The 18,235-nt window shown below is 38.0% G+C and overlaps 1 protein-coding gene across 1 annotated transcript; it reads left to right on the top strand.

Moving 5' to 3' along the window:
* The first annotated feature begins 9,814 nt into the window (after window positions 1–9,814).
* On the top strand, window positions 9,815–17,972 carry kcnj12b (potassium inwardly rectifying channel subfamily J member 12b). The gene is made up of 2 exons (XM_051106717.1): window positions 9,815–10,406; window positions 15,880–17,972. The coding sequence occupies exon 2, from the start codon at window positions 15,954–15,956 to the stop codon at window positions 17,223–17,225; it is 1,272 nt and encodes a 423-aa protein (XP_050962674.1). The 5' UTR covers window positions 9,815–10,406; window positions 15,880–15,953; the 3' UTR covers window positions 17,226–17,972.
* The last annotated feature ends 263 nt before the right edge of the window (window positions 17,973–18,235 follow it).

The following is an 18,235-nucleotide window of genomic DNA, read 5'->3' as shown; positions in this document are numbered from 1 at the left end:
ATTCTCTGAGGTGCTGCTCTACTAACTCTCTCATTACTCATTTTGATCAGCACACCTGGGCAGCGGCGAAAATAAACGACACACTTTCCCCCGTGCGCAATCCCACTCTTCTGTTCCGTATCAAACACTAATGTCTGTTCCATTACAGCTGGATGTTCATATTCTGTTGCTTCTGTCTGTCTCTCATCTCTAACATTATGTATATAGGCTACAGTAGATTTAGGTCTATATCTCAGATAACCACATCTACTGTGTCAGGATTGATTATTTATGTCTGTGCTGTATCTACTCTATTACTGGACACACACACCTGTTAATCAGCAGTTGGTCCGTGTGCTGTAGTTGATGAGACTCTTGATTGTCGGCAGCGAGAGAGGAGAAAATAGCATAAGAGCTCGTCAACCTCATTTACATAATGAAAACACAACAAGAGGCTCAATTAATCCTTGTTATTTAATTCTTTTGTGAAACTGAGCCATTACGTAAGGCTATTTTGTGTATTTTGCCATTTTAAGTAACAATTTCACCACTATAGTGCCTCTAAACAGAAGCACAATAGATATATATATTCAAATGTATCTGATTGGCTGAGAGCCTTTTCCAGTGGTGTCATATTCTAGTGATATCAGAACTCCAGCCATTTCACTGTAATATGTAGTGTTAGGGGTTGTAATGAATGTAGTTTTAAGAGTTTTTTGGGTGAGAATGTTGTTGTTTAGACTTCAAAAATGTGGTTTGTTAAAGGGGTCGTCGGTGTGACGTCACACTGACGGAGGCCGTTCTCAGGATAGTTGATTCACATGACCGTCTTACCTTAGACCCACCCTGACTGAGCTGTAACAGTCCGACTCCGACCGCAAGGGAAGACAACAATGCCTCAGATTGAGCGATTGAGGTGTTCTGTAGTTGGATGTAATAATGGACATAGTGCTCGTCATTTACTCCCGACATCTGAGCCACTGAAGACACAGAGGATTAACATTACTTTAGTTTTAGAAGGAAATGCGCCTGGTAATCTACATAAATGCGTCATGTTTGCGCGAATCATTCGTGATGCAGCTTCACCTACAGCAGAAGTTTATGCATCTTTGCAAATCACCTTTCTTAATAATGTACTAGTTAGCAAGTTCAGCAGCTAAATCCGGCTAATGTAAACAGACTGTGGCCATTCAGCACTCATGATCCCACCTAGAGCAGCCCCACCTCAGCCAGATCTTCTGGTATTTGCTGCTGACTCTGATGTCTCTATAGTGGTTAAAGGAACACTCCACTTTTTTTGAAAATAGGCTAATTTTCCAACTCGCCTAGAGTTAAACAGTTGAGTTTTACAGTTTTCTAATCCATTCAGCTGATCTCCGAGTCTGGCGGTAGCACTTTTAGCACTTTTAGCATAGATCATTGAATCTGATTAGACCGATAGCATCTCGCTCAAAAATGACCATATATGATGACAATATTTTTCCTATTTAAAACTTGACTCTTCTGTAGTTACATCGTGTACTGAGACTGATGGAAAATGAAAAGTTGCGATTTTATAGATGGATATGACTAGGAACTATACTCTCATTTCAGCGTAATAATCAAGGAATTTTGCTGCTGTACCATGGGTGCAGCAGGCGTAATATTATTACGCATTGCCTAAAAGTGACCGGCGCTAAGTTTATGTAGATGCAGAGTTGTAATATCATTGCGCCTCCTGCACCCATGTGTGTGTACGTGATGGTGATTTTAGTCACACTGTTCCGCCATTAGATGGATTTTATGAGTGAGTCAGCAATAAAGACTTTTATATTGAAAGAGACTAAAACAGTTGTAAACAAGAAAGCTATTGCTTTCAACAACACCTTGTAAGATGCAGCCAACAAATCCACTGAGCAGCGCTGTCTTCAGAAATCACCCTTAACAGATGAAAGGATAGTGCGACAAAAATATGCTCTCTTCAGTGGACATTCAAACTAATGTTTTATTGTGAATATGAGACTTAAGGTCAAGACACACCAAGCAGACTTCAAAGAACTAGTGGCGACAAAAGCCAACGGTGTTGTGGCTTTGCGTCAGCAGCGTCTGAACCAAAAAGCTACACTTGAACAGACCGCACAGACGACATCTGACTGCAAACGAACATGTGCGTTCTGCGCCTGCACGAGAGGAATTAGCTGTCTATATCAGCAGCTATTAATAGTATATTTTTGTCATTCAAAATGGAAAAAGAAACCGAAAAAGGAAATACGAGCTAAAAAAATTGGTTTGCTCAAAAATATTAAACAGCACAACTGTTTTTCAACACTGATAATAATAAGAAACGTTTCATGAGGAACAAATATTAGCATATATGATCCTGGACCACAAAACCAGTTATAAAGGTTAGTTTTCTGAAACTGAGATTTATACATCACCTGAAAGCTGAATAAATAAGCCTTTCATTGATGCATGGGTTAGGATAGGACAAAATTTGGCTGAGATACAACTATTTGAAAATCTGGAATATGAGGGTGTAAAAAATAAATAAATAAAAATAAATAAATCAAAATTAAGTTCTTAGCAATTCATATTACTAATCAAAAATTAAGTTTTGATATATTTCCAGTAGAAAATTTACAAAATATCATCATGGAACACGATCTTTACCTAATATGATAATGATTTTATAAAATTTTGATAAAATTGTATCATTTTGACCCATACAATGTATTGTTGGCTATTGCTACAAATATATCCGTGCTACTTAAAACTGGTTTTGTACTTTTGACTGTTCCAGGGTCACATATTAGAATGATTTCTGAAGGATCATGTGACGCTGAAGACTGGAGCACTGGCTACTGAAAATTCAGCCATTACAGGAATAAATCACACTATTTCGGTTTATACACTATTTTTGATCAAATAAATGCAGCCTTGGTGAGCAAGAGCCTTTTTCCAAAAACATTACAAAATCTCACAACCCCAAACTTTTAAACAGTACTGTATACTATAGCTTACGTGTATTAAAACAGTAGCACTGAAACAGGGACCTCAATTTTTATCAGAGAGAAACAGAGACAGACGGAAACAGATACACTTAGAGACTTTGTTGCACTTAGTGTTTTGCGTTTATGTTGCACATTTTCAGTTGTTATTCCTGCAGGTGTAATTCTTTACTTCTGATTAAGCAGGATGAATGCGGGTCTGTCAGAAAGATGGAGAGAAAGATGAATGGCAAACAAGGTGCGAAACTAGTTTACAGGAAGGTGGAGAAACAGCACAGCATATTTGAGGTCACACACTCACACACTTCTCTACTCTAAGTAGATCATGCTCAGTGCACCACTCTGTGTGTGTGTGATATTTATCAAATTCACATTGTATAAATGGGTCTGTGTGCTCTTTAAATTTGGTATCATTCCCTGTGTGATGCATACCTACTGTACTCCATTTATCTTTAAAAAGAAACGTGTGAGAACTTCTCAAACAGGGCTGCAGTGATGAAACACACAGCAAACAAAATAAGTGTGGCAACACATAAGAGGGTCTGTGGCCTTAATTCCAAACATGATAAATATTGTCCTATGTGAGTCTATATGGCGTCAACATGTGTGTTGTGTATAGAGGATGCAATAATATAATGAATATGCAGTAAAATCACACAAATTCCCATGAAAACAGATGGCAACTGCTTCAACCCTCTACTAAGCTTCACCTCCTTACTGCTGCGAGTTCAGACAAGCTTTACAGAACGTCCCATATAGGAATGAACTCTAAATGTCTGATAAAAGAGCAAATGAGGTGGAAAAAAAAACTGAATAGATTTTCTTACATGGGCTGGAATGAAGCGTGACATTACAAAGCATCTTTATCTGCCGTTATTATTTAAAGAAACTGGTAGATTACACAGTAACATGATTAAAAACGGAGGTGACTGTGAATTAAATTTGAAGCGGATGGTTATTTAAAGCCTCATTTAATAGCAATAGCATTCATGTAAGTGACCCGCATTAATATGTAAATGAATTTGCATTAATTTAAAGTGAAAGTGTGATGTTACACATTAATTTGGTAATGAAGACATACAAGATTTATTTAAAAATACTGTGCAAAAATGTTTATGCATATTGTTGGAGAACTGCAGGTACAAAGCTGTCACTGGGGTGGTGCAAAAGCTAAAAGATACATCTTTGTTCCTTATTTACACATAAACAGTACATATTAGTACCTTAAAGGTACATATCATATTTTACAAGTACAAAAATTTTACATATTAGTACCTTTTGAAAGATTACTGGCCCAGTGACAGTTTTGTGCCCTGTTTTTAAAGTGTAGACTTTCATACAAAAGAGCAAAATCTGGACTAATAAAGCAGACAATAACTGCTTTTAAGCAGTTAAAGGTATAGTTCACTCAAAAATGAAAATTACCCCATTATTTACTTACCCTCAAGCCATCCTAGGTGTATCTGACTTGGTTCTGTCAGATGAATATAATCTGAGTTATATTAAAAATGTCCTGGCTCTTTCAAGCTTTATAATGACAGTGAATAGGTGTTGAGATTTTGAAGCCCAAAAAACTGCATTCATCCATCATAAAAAGTACTCCACATGGCTCCAGGGTGTTAATAAAGGCCTTCTGAAACAAAGCGATGCATTTGTGTAAGACAAATATCCACATTTGAAACCTTATAAACCATAATCTCTATTTTGCGCGAACTGTCCTATGAGTGTTCACAAGAAAGCATTGTTTCAGCGAATGATGTAGGATGTAAGCTCCAATGACAATATGCTAGTCTCACAAGAACCAAGTTTTGTTTACAGCAAAGGAAAACTTACATCGAAATCCTCCGACATTTTTCTTTACAAATCCTCATTTTGTATTTCTAATACATAAGCGGTGTTTTGTTTTGCTCTCTCCTCTGTGCTTTTGCATTCGTCCACTGGAACGCCACTCTCTCGTGAGTTTTAAATATGGATATTTTTCTTACACAAACGCATCGATTCACTTCAGAAGGCCTTTATTAAAGGCCTCCGGGAGCCATGTGGAGCACTTTTTATGATGCACTTTATTGGACCTCAAAATCTTAACACTCATTCACTACCATTATAAAGCTTGGAAGAGCCAGGACATTTTTTAATATAACTCCGACTGTATTTGTCTGAAAGAAGAAAATCATACACATCTAGGATGGCTTGAGGGCAAGTACATCATGGGGTAATTTTCATTTTTGGTTGAACTATACCTTTAAGGTATGATTGGTCAATAGCTTTTTTGAGGGAGGGCTTAGTGAAGGGTCAAAAGTACTATTTCTCTGAACCCACAACTACATACACTTGCTCATATCTCTTTCAATCAGCCTATTTTTCCACTCATCTTATTTTCATGCTCCATATGGCATAAAGTTAGAAAAAGGGACACACACAGTCACTTCGATGAATAAACTGGCAGCGTTTAGTTGCACAGAGCTTAAGGAGGACAGCGTACAAAAGTGAAGCTTCTTTCACATCTGCAGAGAGCCAAGATTATCTCACAGTGGGAAAAGATTCACACTGTTACTTCATTGATAAAAAGGACACACTGACATGATTGAGTTTATGTGTGTGTGTGTCTGAAGTCTCTACAGTAATAATTAAACTCTAGTCCATATGGACTCTTGAATTTCCACAACAGACATCTGCTCCTCTGCCTCAGGGCCAACACACAGACATATTTTCTAATAAATATTACAACAAAACTACATGCACACAAACACTTGACACCCTAGAATGACAAAAGTCTTCATACTAGCTTTGTGCAGAATAAATGAGCAATTATGCAAAGGCTGAATTAGTCCCAATTAGCCGTGCTTTAACGTATTGACCACTGGTGTGGAGATAAATTATCATTTATAATTAAGTCTCTATGACAGCCTCCACTCGTAATGCCGAATCCGCCATTCTGTCAGACAAACAAATCAGACAGGAGAGTAGATTAACTTTGTTGGACTTAAACATGAAAAATTGTGTGTACTGACCTCTTTCTGCAGTTGAAATAAACATTCTGATGTTCATTCATGTTTTTTTCATGCTTTAAGTAAAGAAGAAAAGGCGATCGATTCATGTGTCGATTGATCTAAGGCAATACAGTGATCTGTCACGACACATTAAAAAGCAACAGCACAGTATATATTGTTTGAATTTCTAAAAGAATGACAACATTTTAAAGTTAAGACCTTGTTTCATACCAGAAGTAACCTGCTCTGTCTAGTCAGTTTCCTCTTTGCTCCACGATGTATTTTTCACTGCGTGAGAACATGATGTGTACTGTGAGAGTGGCACTGTTTGTCCGACATAGCAACAGTAACTACGGTTTTTGCAGCATGTAAAAAAGATTGTATGATATCACTGATCACAGGCTGGTTAAATCATAGTCAAACCTAAAATAATTAAAAAATGATGTAGTTCTATAAAATACTGTTACACCTTTGTTTTTGTCTTCCCTTTTTTTTATTGTTTGCACTATATTCTGAACTAATTTATTTCTCCAGATCAAATACCAGCCTTACAAGAAAACTCATTTCAGTTAAACACTATCCACCAGTTTCACAGACAAGGCTTAAGCCTAGTCCTAGACTAAAATGTAAGTCTAAGCTATTTCAGCTGAAAGAAACTTGCACTGACTGAACTTAAAATGTATCAGTGTCTTTGTTTTGTTTCAAGATGCACACCAGTAATGTTTTTTTTTTTTCCTAAGGCACATTTATAAAAATTACCTCAATGTCTTAATTGAACTATGGCCTAAGACTGGCTTAGACTAAGCCCTGTCTATGAAACCGGGCCTATATCATTCAAATGTTTGGATTCAGGAAGGATGTGTTTCCAAAAGTTTCATTTGCTTCAAAAAGATATTTGTAATGTTGCAAAAGATTTTTATAATAAATGCTGTTTTTTAAACTTTCCATTCATTGAAGAATCCTGAAAAAATGTACATCGTGGCTTTCACAAAAATATTAATCAGCAAACAACATAGATAATAATAATAAATATTTCTTGAGCACCAAGTCATCATATGACACTGAAGACTGAAGTACTTGCTGAAAATTAAATTTTTTCATCACAGGAATAATTGACAGGATAATTGAAAATGTGCTAAATTGTAATAATATTTCACAACATTACTGTTTTTACTGTATTTTTGATCAAACAAATGCAGCCTTAGTGAGCATAAGAGACTTTGACAAGACTTTACTTAATGTATAATGCATTATAAAGGGTTACTAAAAGCTATAGTGCATTTTAATTATGGATAATTCCATGCAAATATCAACCTTACCATGAAAAAATAAAGTTTTCACCAAAGGTTTTTACTATACTGATAGCACAGTCAACATTTGGTGGTTCAAATACCTACATGAGGTCTCTCTTAAAGGGGTCATCAGATGCCCATTTTCAACAAGTTGATATGATTCTTTAGGGTCTTAATGAAAAAATAAAATATACTTTGGTTAAAAATTCTCAATGGTAGTGTAAAACAACACACTTTTTACATTGCCAAAATGAGCTTTGCAAAGATCATCCCATTCTGATGGATTGTTCCTTTAAATGCAAATGAGCTCTGCTCGCCCGCCCCTCTCTTCTCTCTGTGGAGTGATGCTGTGCTATGAGAGATTGTTTACTTTAGCCGCATTTAGCCCATTTAGCCGCAAAACTTGCTAACTAGCACGTTCATAAAACTAGATTCATAAAAAAACCCTTATACTCACTTCTGCTGTAGGTGAAGCTGCATCACAAATGATTTGCGTGAACATAGACGGATACATGTAGATCGGGAGGAGCATTTCCTTCACAAACAAACGTAATCTACTGCATCTTCAGCGGCTCAGATGACGGGAGTAAATGACGACCACTATGTTCATTATTACATCCAGCAACACAACACCTCATTCACATAATTGGAGATATTCTTGTCTAACTTACATCCCTGCTCTGGTATCAAAACAATGGAGGTCGAACTGTTACAGCTGATCTGAGGTAAAACGCTCATGTCAATCAACAATCGTGGGAGTGGCTTCTGTGGGTGTGACGCCACAACGACAGGCATCTGAGAATGGCTCGATTTGAAAAAGGAGATATTATTTTTACAAATTAATTAAAAACCACTGCATGGATTTTTTTCATTATAGGGTAGATTTGTACATACACTGCCAACACACATTAATGTAAAAGTGAATTTTGCATCCGATGACCCCTTTAAAGTTTTTAAAGGCTTTTTTAATTTTTAGTGCAAGATTTTCCATAGTGTGATAAAGTGCTATTTTAAGACTCGTCACATCCATAACAGTGCATATTCCTCATAGACACATCAAAATGAAAATAAAGTAACAATTATATGTTCTGTGAAGAGCCATCACTTCTTTATTTGTTGGGTTTTATTGCACCTACTAAGCATGTAGTCTCTCAAAAACGTCACATTTGTCACATTTTTTGTCACATCCATGATTATTTCCCTTTTTTAACAAAGAAAACTTGTGCATAGACTGATATTTTTCTGATGTTTAGACTCTATCAACAAGGGTTTATTAAAATTTAAACAGACGGTTCAGTATATTGGTAACACATACGTTCTATAAGCATTTATATGTCACATTCATAATGCTGGATTTGGCCTAATGATAAACTGATACGTGTTAGTTACAATTATTCATTGTAAAATGCATTATAAGGTGCATTACAAGGCATAATTAATACATTAAAAATACATTTATCATGCATTATGCATAAAAGAATTTAAGTGTTACTGAAACTTCTTCCAAAAACATCTTACCAAACAAATTTTTGAACAATATTGTAACCTCTTCCCCCGTAAGAGCAGGTGTGGCCATTTGTAAACTTAATGTGTCTGGCTGCCGGTCTCATCTGCATCCAGCTATTTTTAGCTGTACAAAATAGCTAGTTTTGCTGCTTGATATTGCAAACTGGTGTGTCTTACCATATTATTTTAATGTATTATTTTAATGTAATCTTAATTATGAGCACACTGGTTTGTAGTGCAAACAGTTTCGACATTTACTGCACTTCATTATTCTTCTCCTTATTTCCCTACAGCAGCTTATGAACCGTAAATCTCACACATTACCAGAAAACGGCTTACTTCCACACTGAAAAATAAGGTGGATAGTGACGTGTGCCTTAAAGTAATTTCTTTAAATTTCATTCATTACTCAACACAGGTTCATTTGGACTGTTTGTTGTTCACAGTAAACTTCAGTCAACTCTTCACTCAATAACAGATCAATAGCAGTCCTTGTAGAACAGTTCCAAACATAGCAACCAACGCAAAACATGAAACAGTATCAGGACAAGCCACTGCAACCCAAGCTGACATCACAGCCACAGAGCCTTAGTATGTTTACGATGAGAGGTCAACACATGCCTCTATCTATCTATCTATCTATCTATCTATCTATCTATGTCTTTCACATAGACACTTATAATACCACATACACGTATACACAGGTAGGAGTCGGATTAATTAGCCAGCGTTACCAGGGATGACAGATGAGCATATACGTGTGTTGGTTTGCGTTTATTTGTAGAGGCAAATGTCCTGGTTCTGTCACTATCCTTGCGTGCACAACCCAAACCAAAGAGCTAGCCTCTTTAAAACGATTATTCATCTGAGAACATGTTCACACACACACACTAACCTTATGCAAACACTATGAAAAACAGTGTGCACAAATCCCTGTTCCCGACTAACAGAAACCACACAGAAAGCTCCAAAGAAAAAGGAATCGCTAATTCCAGAGTCACGAGAACACATTTGTCAGTCTGTAATGTATTCAGCCAACGTAGAGGGCAGTAAAATGTACTTATTTTGGTTTTGAGCATGAAAGCCAGGCTGCTTTTCAAGAGCTCTGTGTTTGAGGTAGCATCGGTGAGACCGTGGTCCCTGCAAATGCCAACTTCAGAGAGAGAGGGAGCAAACGAGAGAGAGAGAGAGTGTGAAAAACTGCAGCAAAGATCAGATAGCAGACAAGGGTGAGAGAGAGAGAAAAAAGGAGGGAGAGAGAGCAGTGTTTTAAACGTTCAAAGAGAGAATCGTTGGCGAGGTGTCGCACCGGAACATTAGGGAATCACTGGACATGCGAGAGCCTCAGGGATGACCGAGGAAGATTACTGGAACGCTAGCGAACGTTAATGGAACATTCTGAGATTGTTAGCATATAATCTGCAGCCCTTTAGATAAGAACCTCCTTCGAATACATGCGTACATGTGTGCGAGTTTCCATCTGTGCGTGTGGCGCTAAAGATGAGGACCTCGCTGGACAGTCAGGATCCTTTTTGTTCTGTGAAACTGAGATTTTTCCTGTAGGAGAACTGTGAGGAACTCTGTGGAATCATGCTTTAGCTCAACTTCAGATTCAGATACGTATTTCCATGCGCACGAAGGGAAGAAAAAAGGTAAGCAGAATGTCTTTCGCTGTGTCTTAAGTGCCTGTTGACTGTACATATTCTTCTGTCAGCTCCGTCTCACTCACATGGAAAGTCTACAGGTATTTTCTGCAACCTGTAGGCGTTTTTTGATGTCTGCGAGCGTTCTGGTGCCTTTCATGTGCCTCACATGAATAGTCATAATGAGTAGGTGATGGTCATCAACATCGCGTGTTTTGTAATTTCCACTGTGTGTCATCAGATCAATGAGGGGGCTGTCACACCCAATACAGCATTCCCACAATGACGGATGCCTGCACATGTTGAGCTCTTCCTCAATTTTCAAACTCATCATGTATGCATTTCAGCTGAAATAAGAATTCAAATGGAGTCTAAATATAGATACGCTCAGCGTAATCCAATTCCTGATTGTGTAAACGCTGTATGTTCAACAAACAGGCACCTGTTTGGATGGATACAGCATGCCAGGACAAAATCAAATCATGCAAACGTTCTGGTTTCTGAAAATTTCATTGGCAAAAAAAAGTCTACGGTTCCGTTTCTGCACTGCATGGCTCGGCTGATACGAGTCTAAGTTCATAAAGTTTATTAAAGGAGACTGATGCAGCTCTTCGGGGGCTGCGGAAATGTTTGGTGGAGTAATATCTGAGGTCTGTCAACTGCCTGTCAAAGTTCTTACAATCTGTCATCACTTTAATTCCTCAGCGTATTTGCCATTTCGGGGCTGGAGGAGCTGCGGGACGGGTAGAATATGTTAATTATGTTTGAGGATTAAAATGACAGCTGTCCCTTTTGATTCTAAGTGTGCATGAAAAGCAAAATAGAAAACAGAACGTTTTCTTCAGATGAAGTTTTTATCGAACAACACCGCAGGGCACAGGTATTTGCGTCAGACGCCCATAACTGAGATTATCTTCTGTTTATCAGAACACATCTTTACCCACAATTCTTTCGGAATCCAATAAAGAACTGCCTCAGTACAAAACGGTTTCACAATTAATATTTTCACTGGTGCAAAGGCACCCAGTTCACAGTTTTATTTGAGGGCTCAGAGCATTGATGATTTTGAATTCTTTTGTTATTGCGCAAAAATGCAGAGTGCAAAAAATCTAGAATATATATAAATTAATACATGTTTTATTCATATTTGTATTTAAAATAAATCTATAAATGATCTCTGGAGATTTATATACAAATATTTACATATTAGATCATATATTAGATTCTATTATTCTATTAGATTATATATTACATTCTATTGGCATTTTTATGTTATATTTCTATAAATATGATAGAATAAAAATGTTATATAGAAAATTCTATATATATTTAATTATTAATTTTATATAATTTTTAATAAATTGTATAAATTCTATTGATTTTTTAATCTAATTTCTATTCTATATGATAGAATATAATATATATATATATATATATATACATATATTAATTAATTTATTTTTATGTTGTGTGGGTAACACTAAAGTTGAATGACAAAAATTTCTATTTTTTAATTTCTAATTTTATATCATATTTTAAATCTCTCCCTCTATATATGTGGATATATATATATATATATATATATATATATATATATACACACACACACACACACACAAATTTATTTGCTATTCTCTCTATATATGATAAATAGAAATACGACCTAGAAATACACTTATATATATATATATATATATATATATATAATTTTATGTTGTGTGGGTAATACAAATTCAAAATAAAAAAGTATAATGACAAAAAAAGATATTTTATTGGTATTTTTATATAATTTTCTCTATATATGATAGAATAGAAACATATAGAAATACATATTAAATGTAGAATCTATATATATGACAGAATATAAATATATTCTGTACACACATATACTCTTATCTAACTTTAATGTATACATTTAATTAATCTAAATTAATCTTATTTATTAAACAATTTTTAAATAGAAGAAATGGCGAGGGTTGTTAGTTTTCATCTTTAGCTTTCACATAAGAAGGATTAGTTTATCTTTACTCATCATAGTACTGCTATCGAACCACTAAGTGGTCACTGGATCTGCTGACATTTAGACTGGAATTAGCTGACATCACATCAAGACGTAGTGAAGACACGACTCCACTGTCTCCCCTCGACTGGAAATCTACTTTGTATTCTCACGGCTATCATTGAAAAACTTAAGTGCTCAACTGTCCCTCTCTTGACTCTCCTCTCAAATTTGAGTGATTGGCCACCTGGATGATGACTAAAATACCACCGCATGAAGCCGACAGTCACCCCTCAAACAAACACACACACCTACACGCACACACAAAATTTCTACCAGACAGGTTTCCATGGAAACCTCTATATCCCAGATTTTCATGTGACTCTTTTAGTTTAGAGTATTATAGAACTATGCTGCATTTTTCTGCGATCATGGGTATGCATGCAGAAAATTACATGTTTTTCTCATTATCACTGTCGTTGAATCTGCTTCTTCGCGATTTGCACTCACCAATATAGCAGCACCTGACACTACCCAGCCCCCAGTGTGTGAGAGTGTGCGTGTGTGTGTCTGCATGCATGTGAAGTTTGTGTTTTGATGTCTCTCTGTCAGTACAGTATGTCTTGGAGCGCAGATTCTTGCAAGTGTGTGTGTGCGTGCAGTAGTCGCACTGAGACAGGCATCTATTATTAGAAAGACAGATCACTTGACTCAGGCACTGGCTAGACGCCTAAATCTGGACCCCACCGGCAGCTCCCGGCTCAGAGCTCTGTCAAAAAAATAGCAGTGAAAAAATTCGGATAATGATAATCACGGTAACCATAACAATAAAGCCTGCAGTAAAGCTCCTCTCGGGCTATGAGGTGTGCGCACTTCAGCGCTTCTCTGCGCAAAGGTGCAGAGTTTCGCAGGCAAAGTGCGAAATTGCTTTAATTAGCTACATCTGCTGTGAAAAAAAAAAAAAAAAAAAAACAGACGACAGATCTGCACATCTGCTCTTTCCTCACACTTACAGAGTAGCACTTTTGCACACACTCACGCAATAGAGTAACACACGATTTTAGCTGCAGTGTGAATTCATAAGCTTTATTTTGGGATTATTTTGGCCTGCATCACCTAGGCTTCCCTTTCATTGACTTTCGATGTTTAAATCCTACGCTGTTCAGACTCTAAATTCTGATTGAATGAGACGCATTCAAAGCTAAAAAAAAAAATGCAGACATGCGGTCCTAGTGCCAAGTTGTTAGGACAAACAATCATACAGTTAGAATAATCAACTAAATTACTTTTAAAAAGGGGTTGTTTATTTCAATTATTATTAATAGATCCTGATATTTGTTACCATTTTGTGTCTTTCATCATACTGCTGTTGCCATTTTCTAAAGGCATTAATCCACCTGAGGCCCTGTGTTACAGTGAGTTTTCCTTGGAGGCTTTGCGTCTTCCCCAAGAGCACCTCTAACCACCTCCCATGGCTTATTGCTTTAGTTTTATATTTAAAGAGAACCCTGGGTATTAAGACTCGTATGGCTTCACATACCATCAAAAATGTTTCTTACTGAAATTTGTAGCAGAAAACCCTTGATAGATTTATGTTATTTTAAAAAATCCACAGTTTCATGCATATTTTGGACTATGGGGGGCGCCATTATTTCAATGACGTGAAAAGGTTGCACTCAGTGAGCTAGTGGCACCACCTGTTGCTATTTTTACCACAACTTAACTCACAAAATAAAATACTGATACGATGACCACAGCTACTGAAAGAGTCTACAGGTGGTGATCGATATAAATAAAGGCTCAAACCAAATGCCAGGCTATTGATTTTCCATGCTGAGAAACTCCTTCAGTGGCTGCGCCATCATGATAAGTGTCGGCATGTTTACATCCTGCCAGGATGGCATCTAGCGTTTCTTGTCTCTGCCATTTGTAAGCTCTTTCAGTAGCTGTGCTCTACTAAAAGCCTCGAAGGCATCAGGGCTAAAGTGGAGAGAACAATGACGCAAGTCTTTAAGTCCACAGTCATCTTCCCATTCTCTTTTCATCGCTAGGAAAGCAGTGAAGACTTCCAGCAGGGAGTGCTGATGTCCTGCAGAGTTTAGCTCCAACCCTGAAAAAAACCTCACCTGCCTGTAGCCCTAGCAGAGATTGTTGTAAGAAATTATAGTCTGCCTCGACCCAGATTCCACTCCACAATATATGTTTAATCATGCTCATTTCCCAAAATGGCTTAATTATTATAGAGAAGAAGAAAGTCAACAGTTATGTTGTTTCTAGACCATTTAGGATGATTACATCCTGAGCAAATGGTGACCCATTGTAGCATGGAAGCGGGTGTGGGACACTGAGAACCATTTCAGACAAAGAGGTGTTAGAACATGATTAACATACAGACCACAGCTGCTACAAAAGGAGCAACTTAATTTACATTAAGGGTAGTAAACTTTAACTGTATAAAAGGTTTGAGCTAAGGATGTTCTGGGTTCATTCTGACTCCGTTGAACCCAAGGTACAACATGTACCACTGCTGTGCTGCAATAAACATCTTCATCAAGATCTTCTACGTCCTTTTCACTTTTTCTTACATTGTCTTACTACTGGGAGATGAGAGGGTCTGTATTACTTAATATTGGAGAAATCGTAACAGTCAACTTGGATCACGTGTGCTTTAATAACCAATCACATTACAGCGACACTCAGACGCTGTTTGCGGATACCATAGGAATGAATGGAAAGTGCCTGTCGCAAAGTGTGTGACTTCTCTTATAAAACAATTTTTTTTTAGTGTAAAGTCTAAAAACAGTTCAATCTAAAAGTACTGTTTAGTGTAAAACATGTTGAAGATTAGCCGATAGGCTGTTGATTCATTAAATGATAAGATGTTTATTTAGCATAGTGAAGCTTCTCCTCCATTGGCATCTAGAAGAAAAACAAAACAGCGCCTGGTCTCCTTGCCTGCGCCACGGTGTTAACATCACCTGTTAGACTTTTTGGGCTAAAGGTTGCAGGCTTGCCTTCCAGTGGCTTTGGCCCTAGTAATTCTGAAGATCTTGATTAGCTTGTTCAGGTGTGTCTGATTAGGGTTGGAGCTAAACTCTGCAGGACAGCTGCACTTATATCCTTCTCTTGTTGCTCTTCGACTGAAAATTTCAACAGAAAGCTGCACAGTGTGTCATCGTATCAGTATTTTGTTTTCCAAGTTGTGTTGTGGTAAAAATAGCAACAGGTAGCACCAGTAGCTCACCAAGTGCATCATTTGATGTAATCAAAATAATGGCGCCCCCCATAGTCCAAAATATGTATGAAACAATGTGAATTTTTTAAATCTTTCATGGTTTTCCCACTACATATTTCAGTAAGAGACATCACTTATGTTATATTAAGCCATATGTTTTAAGGGGTGTGTAAACATATGAGCATAACAGTATGACAAATGATATACAAATGAACTAAGACTAACCTTGTGTTTTGCTTTATCTTCAGGCAACACAAACTGATCCAGAGCTGCTTTGGTACTCTCTCTCACTTACGGATTGGATCTGGTCAGGCAAAGTGGCATGAGTGTGGGCAAGCCCCACCGCTACAACATCGTGTCATCGTCGGAGGAGGACGTGTTCCGGCACGGCAACATGCCCGCCCTCGGCAATGGCTTCGGTAACGGCAAAATCCAAACGCGCCGAAAGGTGCGGAGCCGCTTTGTAAACAAGACGGGCCAGTGCAACGTCAGTTTCGCTCATATGGACGAGCAATCTCAGCGCTACCTCGCCGACATCTTTACCACTTGTGTGGACATCCGTTGGCGCTGGATGTTTGTGCTTTTCTCCCTTGCATTTGTCCTGTCCTGGCTTGCGTTTGGTTTCGCCTTCTGGCTTATTGCTCTTGTCCACGGTGACTTGGAACGGCCCACTAAAGAAGACTTCACACCATGTGTCATGCAAGTCAACAGCTTTGTTGCGGCGTTTCTGTTTTCAGTTGAGACGCAAACTACGATCGGCTACGGATTCCGCTGTGTAACCGAGGAGTGTCCCTTAGCGGTGTTCATGGTCGTCTTCCAGTCCATCGTGGGCTGCATCATTGACTCTTTTATGATCGGTGCCATCATGGCCAAAATGGCACGACCTAAGAAACGGGCAGAAACGATACTGTTCTCACACAATGCTGTCATTGCTATGCGCGACGGGAAGCTGTGCCTCATGTGGCGGGTCGGGAACTTGAGGAAAAGTCACATTGTAGAGGCTCACGTGCGGGCGCAGCTTATCAAACCCCGAATCACAGAAGAGGGCGAGTACATACCGCTCGATCAGATCGACATCAATGTGGGTTACGACCAAGGTCTCGACCGCATCTTCTTGGTTGCTCCTCTCACCATCCTCCATGAGATAAACGAGGAGAGCCCGCTGTATGGAATCAGCAAGCAGGACCTGGAAACATCTGATTTTGAAATTGTGGTCATACTGGAGGGGATGGTCGAGGCAACTGCGATGACGGCTCAGGTGCGCAGCTCCTACCTTTCCAGTGAGATCTTATGGGGCCATCGCTTTGAACCCGTGGTGTTTGAGGAACGCAACCAGTATAAGGTGGACTATTCGCACTTTCATAAGACCTACGAGGTTCCCTCGACGCCACGTTGCAGCGCCAAAGACATGGAGGACAACAAGTCCATAGAGTCCGGCGCCAACTTCTGCTATGAGAACGAGTTAGCCTTCATCAGTAGAGATGAAGAGGAGGAGCAAGAAGAGGACAGGGGTGAGAGGGGAACTGAGCTAGAGACCCTCTCAGCCAACCTGAACTTCGATCAAAGGTCATATCACAAAGAATCCGAAATATGACCCTTGATTATCAAGACTTTGCTTTATCGTAGACTCAGCCTATTCTTCTAGTCGGTTGTAACGGTTAGCTACAGAGCAATGCAAGTGCCATATGAAACCTTGACCCACTGTCCTAGAGCCATGCTGTAGTTGGGGGCAGGTCAGGAAAAGAAAGTGCTTTTTGTAGTTGTTGGAAATGCGAGGCCTTCCTGTAGGAAAACTTGAAATCTGATTATCTGTTTCATACTGTAGTTTGAAGTGATAGCTTTAAGTAGTATCATTATGCAATACTAAGCTAGCCTGGGTGCCATATTGACTAAATCTCATTCTTGTAAACAGAATTTGCACAAAATAGGTTGTTAACCACTAGTGTGTTTGCTTAGACATAGAGTAGAACATAATACACTCTTGTTTTGATGTGATTTACAGCAATAAAAGACTTGAAGACATTTATCCATGCTCTCCATATTCCACTGATTCTTTTCCCTTTACGTCAGAGCAATGTCTGATAGTTTTATTTTTACCATGTAATGAGGTACTACTTTAGAGGTGTGTGAAAGATAATTAACACCTACATAGACACTGATTTACTGCTAACTGACAATGAGCAAAATGGTTCCCAGGCTAGCAAATAGCAAAGGCACAAAGCTATTTATTCAGTATTATAAAGTGAGTAGAACAATATACTGTATGAGTGGCTGACTGACAGATAAGGCATGATGGGATATAGTTCAACTCATTTTTTTTTTTTTTTTTTTTTTCTTACAACACACCACCGTTCACATTCATGCTCAGGCACCCTTGAATAAAACCACCTGAATACAATGAAAGCCAGAGGAAAAACAACAGTACCATATTGCTTTAGTGGCATATTAAACAACTAAGTTATAGTTTTCTATGTGTTGTAGCCAAACTTTGAAACTCTAAAACAAGATATTTACAACATTACATGTTTTGCATTGTGCTAGTGTGTGTGGTTTATAAGGTATGAACTTCAATATGACCTTTCTTTACTGGTGTTTCTTTCCTCA

The sequence above is a fragment of the Labeo rohita genome, chromosome 3 (assembly GCF_022985175.1).
Source record: "Labeo rohita strain BAU-BD-2019 chromosome 3, IGBB_LRoh.1.0, whole genome shotgun sequence".
NCBI lineage: Eukaryota > Metazoa > Chordata > Actinopteri > Cypriniformes > Cyprinidae > Labeo > Labeo rohita.
This window is presented reverse-complemented; position numbering and strand designations above follow the sequence as displayed.

Coding starts and splice junctions, on each gene's coding strand:
- kcnj12b (XM_051106717.1), top strand. CDS start 15,954: ATGAGTGTGGGCAAGCCCCACCGCTACAACATCGTGTCATCGTCGGAG.